General features: G+C 41.5%; 1 protein-coding gene and 1 pseudogene across 1 annotated transcript in view; one reads left to right on the top strand and one right to left on the bottom strand.

Moving 5' to 3' along the window:
- Positions 1 to 7,089, top strand: part of LOC126184243 (neuronal PAS domain-containing protein 4A) — a 1,173,452-nt gene extending 1,166,363 nt beyond the window's left edge. Inside the window, 1 exon segment of the mRNA XM_049926613.1 lies at positions 6,953 to 7,089. Within this exon segment, the coding sequence (XP_049782570.1) occupies positions 6,953 to 7,089 (137 nt within the window).
- A 1,269-nt stretch (positions 7,090 to 8,358) lies between these two features.
- Positions 8,359 to 8,476, bottom strand: LOC126186033 (5S ribosomal RNA; annotated as a pseudogene).
- Between the last annotated feature and the right edge of the window lie 9,075 nt (positions 8,477 to 17,551).

The following is a 17,551-nucleotide window of genomic DNA, read 5'->3' as shown; positions in this document are numbered from 1 at the left end:
TAATTTTTCTTCCTTCTTTCTTTCAGGCGAGTTCTCGGATGACTTCAACTATATTTACTGGTAATTTATTATCCCATCGTACTCCAATTCAAGAACTCCGTCTCTGACCATTTCGTCCTTCATGGGATGCGAATTCTAACATTTTTTCTTCATCCCTGTCTCATTTACACATTTCTAAGTGTGTTGCAAACAGTAATTACTCTTAAAGGACGGTGCAGCCACACTCAAAGCAGGATCATATGACCAGCAAATCATATCGATTCCTAGTTGACGCGTAATGCGAGAAAGGAAATTCATTGCAGTATAATAAAAAAATAGTATTTTCTAGAACGAGTGTCCTCAATTTTAAAACCATGCTTTCTTTGTAATTTTAGTAGCCACTGTAGAACATTGCAGAGAAATATGATACGCTTCATTCCCTGTTGGCATGTTTATCACGAACACAGAACAGAGAACAAAAGGTATGGAGCTTCCGCGGAGCAGTTCACGATCTATTTTAGTTTCGATTCCGCTTATGTCAGTATGTTCTTCAACATGGATCAAACTGTCTATAAAAATTTGCTTACGTCAAACAGTACTTCATAAGGATTGAGGAGGTGATAATTGATACCACGATGGCCTTCCGAGCTGATTCTCTCATAGGAAATGCAGGAAGATTGAGTCTTACTATTCATCGATGACAAGCTCGTACGAAACACAGCACAGGGTAGGACTGGATAAGGATAAGCAAGGAGAAAGGCACAAGTCTTTTCAAACCCACTATCCAGTTTTTCGGCTTACGTACTTTAGGGAATCTACGGAAACAATTCCTGGGGAAAACATCTCTCTCTCTCTCTCTCTCTCTCTCTTACGTGTATGCTGTAAAACGTGATTGTGTGGGGCGTAATTCTGTGGTATTGCCTTGGTCCTTTTATTACTCTGCAAGAATCTATTGCAAATAAAATGAAGGGAACATATAAAGTACCGAAATGCAAACTATTCCCGATCAAGGTGGTGCTTAAAACGCGAAATGGAGTGGATTTCAAATACCCTTCCGTCCATCCTGATTTTTCTTTTCCTCCCTCATAACCGTCCAGTCTGCCTCTAGCGACCTGGATGATACATTAATATTAATGTTTCTTCCATTTTTCCCTTTACGGGCATGTGAGTGAACTTTAACATCTCCCGGGATCCATCGATCAAAATGAACGTCACCGTGTATGTTTCATTAGCTTTGGAGTAGCAAATCTGGCGTAGACCATCCAATACACAGAATCCACTACAGCACCACAACCTAACGTCAAAGTTGTCATACTACTTCAGCTGTTTCAGCGACCGTATGTACTATTCATCGTTTCAGTACTGCACATGTTGTAACTTGCCATATTACAGCGTTGATTAGATAGCTGTCGTCTAGTGTGAGGTACTCGCCCAGTAGTCGAGACGGCCAACTAGAAGGTAGCAAATTTGAACCCTGTTGGTGTAGAAATTTTCACGACCCAGTATTTGACTGGCAACGTGAGGAGAGACAGTGGCTCAAAATTCGTGATCACCAGCCTTTGCGTCAATTTCTTGTACTGAATTGCAAACGTCTTGGAAGTGTCTAATACTAAATCTGACTCAACACGTTGAAGACGATTTGGAAAGGAAATTAATAAGTACTACTTTCTTTGTCGACTTTTCTGTGGGATATGATACGGTAAACACCAACGACTCTACGCGAAAGTCTGTAAAATAACAAAGGACATACAACTAACTTTCATGTCAAGAGGCGTGGTGCAGAAACGAAGATGCTACATAACCCTCCAAGGAAGGAAAAGTAAATGAAGAAACTAAAAGGATGGATTACAACAATGGAGCGTTCTTACCCCTATTCTACAAAATATGCACACAAATGACCAGCCACACCAGCCGGAAATAAAAAGATTCGTATGTGTAGACGACGTCGAGATTACCATGCAGCGGGGGGACATTTGAAGAGATAGAAAGGAAGCTAACAGAGGCTTTGTAAGTCTTGGAGAACTACTATCACGAAAATCATGTGCGATCTAATCCAGAAAGAAATCAAGTACGTGCATTCCACGTGCGTAATGGAGAAACCCCAACATAGTTGAAAATAGGATGGGGAGGAATCTAGAGTGTACACTGCATTGGAAAAACACTATACTGAGCTTAAGGGGAAAATATGGCCAAGGAACAATATTATACTTAAACTAACTGCATCATTATGGAGAGCGCTGCCTTAAGTTCTTCGGTCATCAGCAATGCGACTCTGTCCTGCAGCCGGAGAACATGTGGCTCCAGTATGGGAGGCATCTTGCCATTCCAAACGAGTAGACGTCGCTTTAAAGAAGACTATCAGGATTTTCACCGGATGTCTAAGGCCTACGTTTGTCTGCGAATTTAGCCACTTACGACCATAACAGCACAGCAGTTGAAATAGAAAAAAAAAACCGACCCACGGCATGCATTGTATAACCACCAGGCGGTTCCAACTCGTCTTAAGTCGTGGAAATGTTTTATTAAACAGATAGTACCGCCAGCACACCGACGTGAGGCACACCACATATCTTTATGGTTGGACTCACTGCGAAATACAAAGCTGCAACTCAAAGAGGAAATCACCAAGGGCGACAACTACAGTGTCGTACTTTGAGAGCACTGAACGGATTAAGAACAGGAGTCACGAAACTTACAGTAAACATGGTTAAATCGGGCTACTCTGAAGATGCACACAAATGACCAGCCACACCAGCCGGAAATAAAAAGATTCGTATGTGCAGACGACGTCGCCATTACCATGCAGCGGGGGGACATTTGAAGAGATAGAAAGGAAACTAACAGAGGCTTTGTAATGAGGAGAATCACAGACGACTGATCACTTGCTCATGTGCCCAATGATGGAGTTTCGCCAGCAATTGACTTGAACAAATCAATTTAGTTAAAGGAGACGGAAGACGTTAACTGTACATGTCACAGGAAAGAAAAATAGGATACAGAAACATGAGATAATGTTGGATGAACTCTCCACCAACGCAAACCGGAAACTCAAACAAGGGAATGGAGTGTTGGAGTTCAACACTTTTCATTGATAGCCTCTTGTTGTAATTTAGCTGCTCTCCATGCTCCTGGCGATTTTACAATTGTCCAGGATTCTCATCCATTCTGGAAACATCCTGCTGTTTTTGTAATTTATGTGCTGTTCTGTGTTAGAGTTAATCGCTGTTACTCGCTCAACGGTGCATTTGTGGTTATTCTATATTATTATTAGTGTATACCATTCATACTTTTACATAACTATGTGGTTAAATTACCAGTCGTTGTCTATGTTTACTTTTTACACATTCAACATGACCGAACACCATCACACTAACTAGTCACGGTCTATTCTACGTACGTGTGGTGAATAATTGAATGTGTTTGAGTGTTTTTACTCTCGGGTTTTCATATGTTTACGTGTTGTAGTCAGAGTCACTCTCTGCGTTGGTACCATCAGGTTGGGTTCTTACCGCCGCGCGGGATTAGCAGAGCGGTATGGGGCGCTGCAGTCATGGACAGTGCGGCTGGTCCCGGCGGAGGTTCGAGTCCTCCCTCGGGCATGGATGTGTGTGTTTGTCGTTAGGATAATTTAGGTTAAGTAGTGTGTAAGCTTAGGGACTGATGACCTTAGCAGTTAAGTCCCATAAGATTTCACACATATTTGAACATTTTTTTGCGTTCTTACCTGTGTTATCCATGCAGGCGTGTTTGCCTGTAATGTTCATGTAATGTGGTCGATACTTTGTCACCAAATGCCCTGAAGTTAGTCCATTTGTTTTTATATTTTACCCTTTCATGAATTACATCATGTAATTCTGTCCTAGGTGTCTGTACAGTACACATTAAATGACAGTGTTTTCAGGGGATCCTAGTTCTCCACACGAGCAGTCCGATTCCTGTATGATATACATGCATGTTAGATACATGAGATACTAGCCACATCAAGTTAGGAAATGTACCGTGCCTAGTTCAGCACTGATATATATCATTCTTAGCGACTCCCTGACATCTGCGAAAAATTGTAAATCCCTTGCTCTTAATCGCACCGCACCGCATCATACAGACGAGACATCGTTTAGTCGCCCGTCCATTATCCTCACCTACACTCAACAGATATACTTAAGACATACGTTTCAAGCCGGCCGCGGTGGCCGTGCGGTTCTAGGCGCTGCAGTCCGGAACCGCGAGACTGCTACGGTCGCAGGTTCGAATCCTGCCTCGGGCATGGATGTATGTGATGTCCTTAGCTTAGTTAGGTTTAAGTAGTTCTAAGTTCTAGGGGACTGATGACCTAAGATGTTAAGTCCCATAGTGCTCAGAGCCATTTGAACCATAAGTTTCATACACCGGGAGGAAAGCCATTCTGCTCGGAGGAATGAAACGTTTTCTAATTAGACGTCCAAGTATACTCCTCGGGGTCTCCCAGGCAACAATGGCATACGAGTCTTTCTTTATTTCTGTGAGGCCTGCACATCAAAGGTTGAGTTTGTTTTCTCCTTTTCTCGCAGCATTTTATGTCTTGTAAACGAACTTCCTTGTTTCCTCCTCCCCCCTCCCCCGCCACCAGCTTTTGGAAGAGGCAGCATTAGGCCTTCTGCCACGCCATGTCTCTACGCCACACCTCACAAAGATAAGACCCCAGACCAGCACAGCGTGTAATTCGCGCTTATTTTGTTTCCGCTCCGCGAATTCCTCACACTTGTCTGTGCAAGATTCCGAGAAGTAAAATCTTGTACGTCCGAACGGAGATAATAGAGGTCAGTGACTTGACATGAAAACGAGAGCTTAATGTCTGTAGCCCGACCACCCGGCTGTGGTGAAACACTGGTTCCTGCAAGATCGCCCAAGTTAAGAAACAATGGGTGTGGCTAGCGCGCTGTCAACGTACGCCACGCGTCACCACGTGTAGGCGTAAGCGTCATCCACTCGCAGTCTATCATTGTGCCCCTTACAGTTCACAGCAATGTAGATCCCTTAAATAATGAGAGCTCGATATTAATTCTTCCATTATTTATTCGTAAGCTATCGTGCGTCACGAGAGCAGCCATTTCATCTGATAGTGTGTCCCTTGTTCACTGCGTCGTAACTCGGTAATGCGAGAGCACAGAGTGAACGCCCTCGCCTCATTTCAGATAGAAGGGCGGCAAACACTCGTCTGTGGCCGCTGCGTACCCAGACTGCGGGCGTGTGCGTGTTACACGTCTGCCTGCGCTACTTATGAGCTGCCTAACGCCCACGCGCACCACTCTAATTACAGCGCCACAGCCACAGCGGACATGTGGTACACTGCTCTTTTAGCTATTACTATTATTTATGCTAGACTACAAACTTTGACTCTCCCGTGTCGTATTTCTGACGAGTCGTACTCCTTGTTCCGAAAAAAGATGGTAGGTTTTTTTATTTATTTTAGTTCGGTGATTAGACAACTGCGGATCAAGACCAACGTCATATAAATTCTGACATGTGTTCATTTTTCTTTCAATTCAGTTCGGCTTTCGCTGGGCCTAGCATGATTATTCATTTCACTCCAGTTGGCCGTTTGTCGTTTCTGAAATTGCCAAAGCTCATAATGGCTTGTTATTGAAAACTTGATATTATGCCCCTTTTTGAGATACCATTTTTGTTATTCACGAACGAGGAATCTATACAATTGTATCTGTGATATTTCTGTCTTGGAGTACATTTCTTGATGTTTTATTCTGTATGTGACACTCTTCGTAGTTTTAGGCACATAGTTTGGACAACATCTTTCTTGTTTTCCGTTCAAAGTACTGAACCAAACATTCCTCGCGTAATTTCAGGCACTTGCGTAAATACAGAGTTATTAGCTTCATTGCTGTAATAATGGGGAATTGTGGGAGTTTGTCTCTGCATATATCTCGTATGGCCTGCAATCCTACATCCATATTCGCGGTCTTTGCTGTAAAAACATCTCGTTATTAGAACAATTTGAGTAAATCCATTAGCAAAGAATTCGAGTCCGACATTACCTACTTCTTTTCAAAGGATGCACGTCCACCTACATACTTGGGCATATTGCTTTACTCTGATGCAATTCGAAATGCCTCTGCCACCAGTGCCATAACTTTCGCAAACGCTAGGTGGTATAACTCCTTTCCCTTCTTCTTCGTCTCTGTTATTAACAAGTCCAAAATGACCAAGTTTTCAGTAGCGTACGCCACAAATGTATCACTTTTTCTATCTCACAGCTCGCAGAAAAGCACCTTTTTTCAATTTTTTAATATTAGATATATTTTCGATTGAGAATCAGCATCGATGTTTTGCTTGAATTCTGAAAACAAAAATGGTAGTTATAAATCGATGCACTAAACTACTGCAATAATTTTTTTTAAACTATTTGTGGTTAAAATCTTCATAACGAATATACTTTAAAGAGAAAACACTTAAAACATGACATCAGCCAATAATGAAAATGTATCTTCGACATGAATGTCTTACATTTAGTTATTCTTAGCAGTTCTTAGAACCGTGTAGCTACGTATTTAAGAATTACTTGTTGTTGATACAGAAATAGAGCTTAATGAGAATGGCTTTGTGAAATAATTTACTTCAAAATAATGAGAAGTCAGATTCACTTGACTTAAAACTACAGATAATTTTGTGGTTTTATGTGCGTTCGTAGCCGTTATAGCTGACACATTCTATTGTAGTGATACCTGAACCGGATGCAGTAAGCTCGAATCATGCTCGCTAATGAAATATTCGTATCCAGAGCCCACACTTCTTTAGAAAACCCTGCAAAAAAAGCGAAGTGGGCACAGATGACTTATTGATGCACTAAGTGGGATAAACGTTAAAGAAAAGTTATTCTGAATGTTTCTTAGCATATGAAAATTTGTGTCGGGTCGAGGTTCGTGGCCAGATATACAGCTTATCGAGAGCAGTTACCTTAAGTATCATTTTTATCTGTTAGATACTGAACTTACAGAACTACACGTAAGTTGCAATATTAGTAGCTCCTCCTTCTCCTCCTCCTCCTGCTCCTCCTTCACCACCATCACCACCACCACCACCACCACCACCACCACCACCACGATTGAGGCTATCTGAGCACTTAAATTTTCATTTCATTTGGAGTTTCTGCTTCGATAACTAAAATAAGCGTTTCTGTCACAGGTAGGTGGAAACAGTTCTTATAGAGGAACGTATATGGCGGAGGATTGTGTCTTACCATGTCATAGGCTATTAAATTAAATTATCTGAAAACATATGAGTGGAACTGATGGGTATGGAATGCAGTGACCTATTTTCTCCCCCCTAATTCACCGTTTCAGCCATTACACTCTGGGACAAACTTGCCACTAAACAGTCTCTGATCCAGAACCATTGTGCACTGTTATCATCAATGTAGCTTCCCTGTCAGTATATTTCAGTCGTCTTATTTCTGTCCAGCTGCAGAAGAGTATTTCTATATCATGTTCATTGCTATCCCAGATTCCTCATTCCTAGTCTGTTATTCATTTCTTCCATCTCAAAACATAATTTTTCACATTATTTTTCGTTCTTCTCTAAACGAGCCGACGTCGTCTGCAGAGGTGATTCATTTTTATATTTTTAATAAGACGGATATTTCTGTAATACTGTATAGTAACTACTACACCTTTATCTTTTTGCTCACTCATTTGTATATAGTACTAATATAATGCTAACGGCTTAAACAGAAAATTTTCTCTAACTTAGAAATATTCTATGAGAACTCGTCGAACTGTTCAGCGGGTGTGTAGTAAAACCGTCTTCTGCAGCTGTCGCCAAGTGAAGGACACAGCTTTAGGTTACTGCATGGTCTTTAACAGTCCATTTTGAGATAATATCGATGTCACATAATACCAGACGAATTATGTGTACAAACTTATGTTTTCACATGGCCTTTACTTTATCTGACAGATCTTCTCACTGCAGATGGTATGCAAATTACCGATGTTCGGTACAGCGATGTGTATAAGGCATATGACTTGCTGAGCTTTATTGGTCATTGTAACGTCACGTTATTTGTAACGGATTACTGAATTGATTATCAATCTTCGGTTCCAGTAAATTTCGAGAAGATCGTGTCTGTAGCATCGAACAAAAATTTTCATTACTTGTGCAGTTGGACCAAAACTGAACTAAACTCCCTCCGAAAAGGCCTTGGAAGACCCAACGGTACGTACCGGCCGCCGTGTCATCCTCAGCCCACAGGCGTCACTGGATGCGGATGTAGAGAGGCATGTGACGAGCACACCGCTCTCCCGGTCGTATGTCAGTTTACGAGACCGGAGCCGCTACTTTCCAATCAAGTAGCTCCAGAGTTTGCCTCACAAGGGCTGAGTGTCTCCCACTTGCCAACAGCGCTCGGCAGACCTGATGGTCACTCATCCAAGTGCTAGCCCAGCCCGACAGCGCTTAACTTCGGTGATCTGACGGGAACCGGCGTTGCTACTGCGGCAAGGCTGTTGGCAAAATCTCCAATCTGGCCGGGAATCGAACCCGGGTTCGCTACACGGGACGCAAGGACGTTACTACGCAGCTAAGCAGGCGGACACAGTTGTACCAACTTCTGAATATATTCCCGAATGAGATTTTCACTCTGCAACGGAGTGTACGCTGATATGAAACTTCCTGGCAGATTAAAACTGTGTGCCCGACCGAGACTCGAACTCGGGACCTTTGCCTTTAGCGGGCAAGTGCTCTACCACCTCAGCTACCCAAGCACGACTCACGCCCCGTCCTCACAGCCTTACTTCTGCCAGTATCTCGTCTCCTACCTTCCAAACTTCACAGAAGATCTCTTGCGAACATTGCAGGACTCAGAGAAAGTAAAGTACTCAGAATACAGACACATTGCCGGCCGAAGTGGCCGTGCGGTTAAAGGCGCTGCAGTCTGGAACCGCAAGACCGCTACGGTCGCAGGTTCGAATCCTGTTTCGGGCATGGATGTTTGTGATGTCCTTAGGTTGGTTAGGTTTAACTAGTTCTAAGTTCTAGGGGACTAATGACCTCAGCAGTTGAGTCCCATAGTGCTCAGAGCCATTTGAACCAATACAGACACATTAGTTTTACGACGCAGTTGTAATGATGAATTTTGATATTTAGTGAAAAGTATCTATTGTTGTAAATTCTATCCAGCCCATCGACTGTAACCCATTCGCTCAGATTTAAGCTGTTCACTTAGTTTAATGTTCCGTATCTTTTGTTAACTGGGTTGCACAATCCTTTATGTTTGACATTACTTCTGTTTTCCAAAGGATATTTGGAAGCCAGTTTGTTCTATTATTATTACTACTACAATTATTAGTATTATCATTATTAGATTTAGTATTACTACGAACATCTCGTGTAATGTGGACAGTGCCATATTAACACTGAACGGATGTCCGTTATATGTAAGAAAATCTGTAATCGTATTAGGTGATGTAAAAGTATAAACAAATGACGATCTTGACACACTGCTGAAACTCGTGATATTGCAGGTTCAGCATTTCTGAACGTATTGTACTTATATCATTCCGTGTCAGTGACTTCATCCCCATTAATTGCATTCATTTCATGTCAGCGAATTTAATTCCGTTGGAAAAAATGGTAAGTTGGAATACAAGCTCTATGTCCCATTTTGGCACAGTAGCGATAACCAACGCTCAAGAGAGCCCGTTAAGTAATCTGCGTCGCCTTCGACTTGTGTATCAGCGCCGAGACTCTCTGGCAACAATAGTAGAAGCGGTGAGCGGCCGGTGTCGCGCTGTCGCGGAGTCCTCCAATTACGCGCGTCCAATCACTGTGATTACGCGGCCGGATGTGCGCTCTTGTCATCAGCCCTAAATAGCCGCCGCAGCAATCTCCGCAGCTGTCATTACTCGGCGCTCGCGTATTTGCTTGGGCTGCGGCTGGCCGAGAAAACTAAGCGGCCATCTCCGCCTCAGTATAAGCATTCACAAATGACAATATTTCATTTTAAAATCATTTATTGTTCAGCAGAATCGCATACAGTGTCAAATGTTCAGGGTAGGTGAATGCAGTTTTACTTTTTTGTTAACTGCTAGACAAACTTCTGCATTATTGCTTGTAATCAACTGACCTGAAATGCTGTTCTTCCCGCCACTGCACTTGACTAATTTGTTGTATAACAGCCATAGCTTACGTCAGCGGTCAGGGTCACATGTTTATTTAGTACCCGTTCTAAACCATCTATAGCCCGCATCTCGTGGTCGTGTGGTAGCATTCTCGCTTCCCACGCCCGGGTTCCCGGGTTCGATTCCCGGCGGGGTCAGGGATTTTTTCTGCCTCGTGATGGCTGGGTGTTGTGTGCTGTCCTTAGGTTAGTTAGGTTTAAGTAGTTCTAAGTTCTAGGGGACTGATGACCGTAGCAGTTAAGTCCCATAGTGCTCAGAGCCATTTGAACCATTTTTTTCTAAACCATCTATACCGTTCCAAAGTGACCAGCGTGGTCTTTTAAGGGGCTCATTAATATTTTGTCCATTATTAATTTATTTACTCGAGTCAGGAACGTACTCATAGAATTCTACGAACTTAAAATGTGAGATAAGGAACTAAAAGGAATTCGTACGTGTACACACACACAAAATTGTAATCAAACAGTCTTTGCCCACAAACGAGTAACTGCTACGGCCTTTTCTACTGCCACGAACAACTCCTCGTTGCAAGCATCAGGGCAACAATAACGCTGACACAGATGTTTCGTTGTCTGAACTTCTGATTCACGCAGTGTTATCACCATTTCATCAGGTTGTCCTTAGATTTGCAAACGCTCCTTCGTAACAAATTTAGTGATCTCACTGTTGTACAGTCCTATTAAACATTCTACTGACTTCACCACTGCTTGGAGATGACATTTTTGGCTGACAACAAGTTTTCTCTGGCTTTCTTTGCTGACGTGTTTAGTGCAGATGACGACTGTAAAAAGATCTTCCTAGACTTCAACTTGGGTCTTGGTGGAGCATGTCCGTTACTGGGTATAACTAATTTTCTTCGTCTTTCTTCCTTTCAGAATTTGTGAATACTTCCCAGCGTATGTCTGGAGAAGCAATGTCTGCCACGCAGTACATTTTATCAAAAAGAGATGGTTTCAGACAGCTAATAATTTACCTTGCAGTGTCATTATTGGCTACGTCTATTTTTTTCATATGGGAGGATTTATACCATACTGGGCAGGCTATTGTCCAGGCGAGAAATAGAATGCCGTAGCGGAGGTTGGGACCACCTTTACTGGACACCCCAATTAATAGTGTTAGCTTTTCGAATGGTGTTGTTTTGGGCTGACACCTTATGTTTAATATTAAGGTAGTGCGTTCGGTGAGACAGTGATGTGTCTAGTGTAATAACTCCAATGCATGTGACGAGGAGAGCATGGTAAGTGCCATAGCTCGATCTCCCAGAAACTTCACTCAGTGGAAGAGGGGTCAAAATAAGCGAACATGTGTCTCGGTGTATACGTCGATACTCGACCGTTCTGAGAAACTATGGTCAAAGTTTTCGAGACACTTTATGCGCCTTTTAAAGAGCAGATAGTTAAACCGAAGAGATGGCACAGTAGCTAGCGTCGCTGTTTTACACTTTTGCGCCCAGTGTTCAAAACCACATCATCGTTTGTGTTTTGGTTTTTTATTTATCTACCCATGTCCGTAGAAAATTACTACACTGACATTTTCCGGTGTATATTGAAATAACATTGTCCTTATTTGCGTACTAATTGTATGTCTGCTGAATGAATGTTAAAAAAAATGATGCGCAAAATTCTTTGAAATTGTTTTCGGTGAAATTCCTGTACTGTGTCTTGATTCATAATCAGTTGTAATATTTTCTAAAAGTCGATCCATTATGCGACCCTGAGCACGCATTTCCGACCAGCAAACGTGTGAGTGCTGACCAGGACCCTATACTACGGGTGAATTGTGTTTTATCACAGTTTTATTATGTTCTTTCCATTTTTGAAGGTGCCTGTCATTGCCAGAAGGTTTTGTGGATTATTATTAGCTTAGGAAAAGAGGCGCATGATGATCTCAGAGAACGGCAGCGGTCATAAAATAAAGAAAAAAATTGTGGTTAAAAACTGTTTTCTTATACTACAAACATGTGGAATCTGGTACTACTGCACTCCGTAGCTTCCCAAATTGCATACAGTTTGTCCTGGACACAGTGAGAAAAAGAATAGAGCGGAGTAAACATGGCTCCAATAGTTTTATATGGGATGTTGAGTTTTTATTTTTAATTTTTTTTATTTACACCTCAAGTACCGTAGGACCAAATTGACGAACAAATCTCCAAGGTCATGGAACGTGTCAGTACATGAAGTGACAACATAAAAGTAATAACAGATATAAATAAAATGCTTATGAACCCGAAAAAAGTCAAGTCATAAGTTTAAGTAAACGCAATCAATAATGAAACAAGAATCAGCTTAATTATTCAAGGAACTCCTCGACAGAATAGAAGGAGGGACCCATGAGAAAATTCTTCGATTTGAAAGCGCATGGATTACTGCAGCAGTATACTGCACACCTTTCTGCAAAATGGTTAAGGAAGTCCGATCCAAATACAGGTTTGATTTATGCCAAGTAGTAACTGAAGCTAACATTGTTAACAAGAAGTGACCGTAAGCAATATATGTATTGAGAGGCTAATGTCAAAATACCCAGACTCCTGTTCAAGAGGTTCGTGAACTTACACCGCTTACTGCCCGAACCGCCCGTTTCTGAGCCAAAAATATCCTTTTAGAATGGGAAGACTTACCCCAAAGTGTAATACTATACGACATAAGCAAATGACAATAAGCAAAGTAGACTAAGTTACGTGTCACTCGGTTCAGATACCATTCGAATAGTAAGTCATTGAACAAGATCCTGAACGTGGGCTTTCCACGACAGTTTACTATCTATCTGAACACCTAGAAATTTCAACTGTTCAGTTTCACTAATCATATGCCCATTCTATGAAATTAAAACGTCAGGTTTTGTTGAATTATGTATTACAAACTGTAAAAACTAAGTCTCATTGTGATTTAGCGTTGGTTATTTTCTACAAGCCATGAACTTATGTCATTAACTGCACTATTTGGAACCGAGCCATTGTTCCACAACACATCCTTTACTACTAAGCTAGTGTCATCAGTAAACAGAAATATTTTAGAGTTACCCGTAATACTAGAGGGATTATCATTTATATAAATGTGCATGGTCCAGTGAAGTGCACCAGACTGGTGGCAGGAAAATAAATGCCCGAGAGAGTTGGATGTCTATTTTAGAGTTCCGCTGCTGTATATGATTTTGAGTGTTTCACTGTTTGTGCGACTCGTTTCCGTGCTTAATGTGGAATGTGTTCCTCTCTGTTTCAGATGTTCGGGATTCCACGGGTAGCCTCTGAAGAAGAGAACATCGTCTATTTAAGTATGACATATTGTCAGCAACGACTGTGATGTAAACGCGAAAGCTGGCCCGAGCGACGCAACCCACCTTCTCCTGCCGCAGGTGCCATCTCCGTGGTGTAGCCGGCTGTCTGACCGAATCCTGGAGCACTTCCCAGTGTAACTGGTCATGCAGGACTCAAGAAACCAATCCAGTTATTAATGAAGTGATACTAGGGAAGACCTTGGAGGAAGACCCCTCATCGCTAATCCCTCCCCCCCCCCCCCCCCAACTCATCTTCCGAAGTGTTCCCTAGGCCTGTGACACGTAACAGTAACAGCGAGTTATACAGTAGAAAGACCAGCATGGACGAGTGTTGATGTACTTAAACCTCACCAAAGTGTCTGGGTACTGCCGCGCAGAAACGGCGCTTGTGTTTCTGAGCGAAGTAAAAACATTTTTTTAGTCGTCGGTGATCGGCTACCATCGGAGAAGTAGAAAAGGTTGCAATATCCTCTACAGAGTGTAATGGCGTGAAACGCGGCTGCATTTGTTACCTCAAAACATGTACACTACAATTAACGAAATTTACTTTAAGATCAGTATTTTAATATGCAATTCTGAAATTTCCTACTTTGTAATGATCATAATCCAGGAAAAGAATATCTGAGACTATTAATGTAGATATGTATATCTGTGTCCAGAGTCCCACAACTTCCTAGGAAGCAATGAAACTTGCATCTCTCCACAAGTCTTGATCTGACATTGTTTAACGTTATTGAAAGCGAGGACGTACAACTGGAGCGATTTTCACTAAAAAAAGTACTTATCAATTCACTTTCAGGCGCCTTTCCACATTCTTTGTCGTGATATTAGGTTCCGTTGTGTCCAAAGTTTCCGCTCATTGATACAATGTATGTTTTTAATTTCATACATTTCTTTGTGATTAATACACCAACCATCGAAACAGAGAAGATCTGGGAACTTCTCGTAAATCTAGTTTGGCTGGCAGGTTATCAAAGCTCTTAGCTCTCGCAAGCTTTCGTTATTGTGTTTTTGACTTCCCACTTCTGCGACCAGAACTTAATCTACACATTTTACTTGGGACTCTCCCAATAAGGTGAAATCACGAACAGTCTATTTTAAACTTTTACAGAAACTGAGATGAGCGACTTCCAAGGCAAGCAGTCCCGACTGGACGGAATGGGTTGTGGGAAGTTGATGCACGGCTCGAGGCAACGGCGAAGGCCGTCCTCAAGTGTGAACCAGCCGGCCCGAGATAATCGCGTCAGATTATCTGCCATGGCACGCTCCCTCCCGCCCGATTTGTCCCACAGGATTGCTCCGCTAGATCCCATCACGAGATTCCTCTCATTTATTGGCGTGCTTTGCCCGACACCGTCCGTATCTCACTACGGACGACCCGCATATATATAGTCAGCCAACTGCGTTAAAAGACAGCTCCGAATACGTCTGACATCTCAGCTCTCGTCACTGAAGCTTTTATGAAACTAAGTATTTCCACAAAACATATCGGGGAAATGCTCAGACTGTATATACGCATTAGTATGAAAAAATATGACACAGTTTGTCATAAAATGAACGCGGAACAGTATTCGGCTGTTTGTCGTCCTGTACTACGCAAATCGCCGTTGCTGTGGCCATTCTAAAATAAATCTTACTACACTGACAAAGTAAAGAGCGTGTGGACAAAAATATGAGTAAACTGATGAATTATGTTTATTATCAAGACTTGTGGATTACGTTTGTGCCGTCCGTTCACGTCGTCCGCCCTTCATTAAGTGCCTTACCAAAGCTAAGGGGAGTGACTGAGTGATGTGCATCCATAGCACAGCACGGCTTCCGTGCTGCTGCAACTCGTAACGGCTAAGAGCCTTGTCATATTATCGTACAAATACTATTATTCCTTTCACAAGACCTCACGTGTTTTGTGCAATAATCTGTCGTTAGTCATAGGTTACTGTAACAGTACACTTTAGACAACTGCATCCACGCATTGATAGTTACGTATACAATAAACTATTGGGTATGTACTGTCAGCGCCAACTACAGTGTACATGGATCTTGTGTGAAAGTTATTTGGAGAATCGTCAGTGTGTGTCATATCATCATGTGCAATGTGTAAATTATTTGTGTGAAAAAACTTAAGATTACTTTATCGCAATAACTGTTGCATGTTTTGGTTGTGAACTGTACTTGCTTCGAAAGGCCTATAATAAGTATTTCAATGAAATTTACATTTCAAACGGTACACATAGGGACGGCGGTTCTAGTTTTCATGTTGTCATGTTCTAGTTGACGTGTATCATCCAAAAGTAATTAAGCATAAAAAAGCTATTTACTGTAATATATTTTGTTGCAAGTACATTTCACAGTAAATGCACAGTTTAAATTGTTATGCATAGCAATCACTATCTGTTAAATTATTACAAAAACCATTATTTTATCGATCTAATAGTGTTAGATAATTATAGTTTATTTATAATGTTGCCATGCCCTTTTCTCGTTCCAGTCTTAAATTATTCACCAATCAGAACAGCTACTTAGGAAATATGATCGACAACTGTATTGTGATGTTGTTCAGATGAATCTCTTATGAAGCGATCAAAGTGCCAAATAAAACTGTAGCCCTGTAAAATACAAAGTATTGTGTGGCTTGACTTTCAACGAATCAGCAGCTTAACTACTGGCAACACAGGTATTGTAGATGCAATGTATATGGGACTATGTAAAGGAAATGCAACAGGGAATGTTCCTCTTGTCTCGTTTAGACAATTCAGGAGAAAAAGTCATTGTTATAGTCATAAGAAAACAATGTGATAGTGTCTGAGAACCGTTGCTCTGCTTTTGTAAAGAGCGCGGTGTGTTAGAAGTGATTTTGTTTGTGTCGTCGCTGTGACAGCCAGCAACTGCGAAGCAGCGATTATTCCAACAGCGTCCATAAAATCCCGTTAATCTCGTGCCGGGGTCACACCCAGCTTAAGTACACAGCTCCGGCTATGATTAGCAACTTCCCATTATTCCCGCACACGGGAATATTTTAGACACGACCCAAATACGTTGGACAGCAAATTACCATCTGCGTAACATGGCCGTATTTCAAATAATAATAACGTGAAACTGTAACTGCTTATAAAAGAAAAGGATCGGATACGTAGATTAAGCTTCAGCCTCGAATACAGAGCGTGAAAAGGTTAAAGGTTTTAATCTCTACGGGAGTGTCGCTACTTTCGTCCACACGAGCCAGTCAATGTCCTGGCAGCGTCAGGTAAGGCTACGAGAAATCGTTTCCAAGTTCTCAATCTCACATTTCTCTTAAAATCATTGATCAATCATCTGTTGTGTAATGTCAAGTGATTAGTAACACGTGATAGTACCTCATGGAATTTATTAAAACAGTGATCAAGTTGTTTTAATTTTATTTCAATTTTTTTATTCACAAATGCAAACATTCAGCGATGTGAAGTGCGTTGCTAACTTGCCCATAAATAGGGAAACTTTGCCATGGTGGCCTAGGCTAATGCTGTTATGAATTTAAAATATTGCGCTAATTTGATATATTTAAGCTTAATAAATCTGCGTTTGATTGTGATGAACAATAGCGACACCGTGTAGTGGCCTCTCTCGACTACAAGTTTTTAACGGTCGTTGACTTCGACAGTTTGTTGGGAAACATGCATAACGCAGGAGTCACCGTAGTCATTCGGGAATCTGTGGAAATAAAGACTTCTTGGCACGAGGCTAAAGGGAACATATATTTAATGGGCCAATAGTTCAACAAAAAATAAACATTCGGTAATAAGTTCCGACTGATCTTCCCCGTGTCTCTCCACGATATCCTCCAACCAACCCCGTGTGGGGTATAATATTTTTATCTTTTAAATTTCCAAATTAATATTTTGATATTTCTAGAAATTGCAGTATTGCTGATTCCAAGAAAGTGGGTGACCACATAGGAAACGTACAGATCTGCAAGAAAAACCTAGCCTGTTTGTCAAAGAAAACTCCAGAAGGCTTATCTGAAGAATCTATATACGTATAAAACAATCTCGGTTTTAAATAACAATTTGAGGCACGATTTTTCACTGCATGTATTGACTTACAATCTGTACATAGTTTCAAGCAGAATGGAAATCGTTTCAGAGATGATAGTCCTT

Source organism: Schistocerca cancellata, chromosome 4 (assembly GCF_023864275.1).
Source record: "Schistocerca cancellata isolate TAMUIC-IGC-003103 chromosome 4, iqSchCanc2.1, whole genome shotgun sequence".
Classification (NCBI taxonomy): domain Eukaryota; kingdom Metazoa; phylum Arthropoda; class Insecta; order Orthoptera; family Acrididae; genus Schistocerca; species Schistocerca cancellata.
The sequence above is the reverse complement of the archived record's forward strand: the minus strand, read 5'-3'. Positions and strand labels throughout refer to the sequence as shown.